At 50.2% G+C, this 2717-nt stretch overlaps 1 protein-coding gene across 1 annotated transcript in view; it reads left to right on the top strand.

Moving 5' to 3' along the window:
- The window catches only part of INTS5 (integrator complex subunit 5), a gene marked incomplete at both ends in the record, with an annotated part of 3407 nt that extends 695 nt beyond the window's left edge, over positions 1-2712 (top strand). Inside the window, one exon of the mRNA XM_029084019.1 lies at positions 528-2712. Coding sequence (XP_028939852.1) covers positions 528-2712 — 2185 coding nt within the window. The remainder of the gene's footprint in view (positions 1-527) is intronic.
- Positions 2713-2717: the final 5 nt, after the last annotated feature.

Here is a 2717-nt window from a genome sequence, read left to right as displayed (position 1 = left end):
TTTGGTCTTCAAGGAACCATCAGTAAAGATTTTGGTGGTCAAGGGATGTCGGTCAAAGATTTTGGTGGTCATGGAACATCCATGAAAGAGTTTGGGTCATCATCTAAAGATTTTGGGCCACCAACTAAAGATTTTGGGCCACCAACTAAAGATTTTGGGCCACCAACTAAAGATTTTGGTCCCCATGGACCATCCATGAAAGATTTTGGGTCGTCAACTAAAGATTTTGGAGCTCAAGGGATGTTGGCCAAAGATTTTGGTGGTCAAGGACCATCCATGAAAGATTTTGGGCCATCAACTAAAGATTTTGGGCCATCAAGTAAAGATTTTGGAACTCATGGACCATCGATGAAAGATTTTGGGTCATCATCTAGAGATTTTGGGCCATCAATGAAAGATTTTGGGCCACCAACTAAAGACTTTGGGCCACCAAGTAAAGACTTTGGAGCTCATGGACCATCAATGAAGGATTTTGGGCCATCAACTAAAGATTTTGGGCCATCAACTAAAGATTTTGGGCCACCAACTAAAGACTTTGGAGCTCATGGCCCATCATCTAAAGATTTTGGTGCTCATGGCCCATCATCTAAAGACTTTGGGCCACCAACTAAAGACTTTGGTGGCCATGGCCCATCATCTAAAGACTTCCCTGGTTCTGGTTCATCAACTGATTTAATTTTCCCCGACAAACGAGCTCCTAAAATCGCTTCGGTGGTTGGGATCTTGGGTCATTTATCTTCTCGTCACTCCACCAGCATCAAACAAGAACTTCTCCGCATGTTCCATGAAAGTTTAGGTCCTACCAGAGACCATCACCAAAAAGCCACCGTCCCTTTCCTCCTCCAATTAGCCCTCATGTCTCCTTCGTTACTCGGCACCATCTCCACCGAATTAATCGATTCCCTCAAACCCAACGTTCTCAACCAACTCCACCAACATTTCCTCACCCTCCCACGAGAAGATCTGGAGAACATGCTCACCATCCTCGTCCATCTCATTTCACAAACATCCACCGGTGCTTATCGAATCCTTCAATTCTTGGTCAACACGGCCATGCCGGCGTCGGTCATCACCCAACCGGGGTTGAGTCTTCACGACGGCGTCCGCGACGCTTGCGATCGGATCATCCAACTTCTTCTCCTCAACTTACAACAATTAGTTTATCACCGGCCAACGTCTCATTTCTCCGAGACCTTCTCACGTCCTGTCCCATTTTTGGACTCTTTGAGATCTCACCTCCGGGAACTTTGCGTGGAGACCTTACGGTTGGAACGCAAACGTTGTCTTTGGCAACATCAACTCTTGAGTCTCTTGGCTCTTTACTCGGCTCCTCATTGCGCCACCGACGCTCTCTTCTACCTCTTGACTTTGGCCAAGACACCTGAAGAGTTGACTTTGGCCACTCAACTTTACGCCGTCCTTTCTTCTTCCTTGGTGGATCTTCTCCCATCCACCGTCAAGACGTGCGTGGCTCAAATCCACGCCGGTTCGTTACCGGAACCCCAAATTAGTCAACTTTGTCATAATTTAGCGGCCATCTTGGAATGGGAAGGTCCTGAAGGAAGTGCCACCATCATGGCTGTCCAATTAACCACCATCCTCCCTCGTTATCTCCATGACTTCGCTCAACTTCTCCTTCACCCCAACTCTGGAGTCGCCGAAGCCGCTTGTCTCTTGTTGTCCGTCTGTCCTTTCCCTCGCGCCGTCCCCCCGGCTCACCTCTTCTCCCTCATCCGCGCCGCCGTCCACCAGTTCTTCTGGCTCTTACGTCACCCAGATGCCACCAACCTTTGTCACAGCGACCGCTTGGTGACTCGTCTCAGCGCCGTCTCGCCGGCCGCCGGCAAAACCGTCGTCCAACAGTTGGTAGAAGGAGCTTTACGACCTGGAAACGCTCAACTTTTTGGTGCTACCGTGGAGAAACATCTCCATGAAGACGTGGTTGGGTTGGATGGATCTACTGGGAACACTGGGAATACTGGGAATAGTGGGAATAACGTCTCTTTGTTGGACATCAACCGTCGTTTCACCGCCAACGTTCACTTCTCCGGTGGAGTTTGGTCGGTTTTTCACGCCGGGGTGATCGGAAAAGGTTTGAAACCAACGTGGACAAGAGAAGAACCAACGTGGGAACACTCAACCCGCAACATCCACCTCTTCCTCGCTCTCCTCCTCCGCTGTTGTCGCCGTCACCACCCCGGTGACCACGACCCATCTCCATACCCCCTCACCGACGTCCACCCCGAAGCCGCTAAAGCCGTAGCCGCCGCCTTGGTGGAGAACCTTTGCCCTGAAGCTTCTGGTGGAGAATTAATGTGGCCACCTGAAGATCAATCGCGTGGAACCGTGGAGAGAGACCTCAAAATCTGCCGCCGTTTCCGTGACCATCCCCTTCTCTTCCCTATTTTAAGGTTGATCGCCGCCGGCCGACCGGCTCTTTGTTATTGTTCCGTTCTTCTCCGAGGACTTTTGGGGAGTTTAATGGCTTTTTGGGATTCTTGTCGGGATTTGAAGACGGTGGCTTGGCCGTGGCATCTCCAAGCTTCGTGTTGGTTGGTGTCTTGCATGGCTGAAGGTTCTTTGGTGCCACCAGTTCTGGGGAACATGCAGGAGATCTTCCCCCACTTGGCACCTTTCGAGGTTCATTTGCTTTTGTTGAGTCTTTGGGATTATTTACGAGAAAATCATCCTTTGCCCCAAAAATTCACCTTCCGAGG

Source organism: Antrostomus carolinensis, unplaced genomic scaffold (assembly GCF_000700745.2).
Source record: "Antrostomus carolinensis isolate BGI_N321 unplaced genomic scaffold, ASM70074v2 scaffold11253, whole genome shotgun sequence".
Classification (NCBI taxonomy): domain Eukaryota; kingdom Metazoa; phylum Chordata; class Aves; order Caprimulgiformes; family Caprimulgidae; genus Antrostomus; species Antrostomus carolinensis.
Note: the sequence above shows the minus strand (reverse complement) of the source record. Positions and strands in the feature narration are given on the sequence as shown.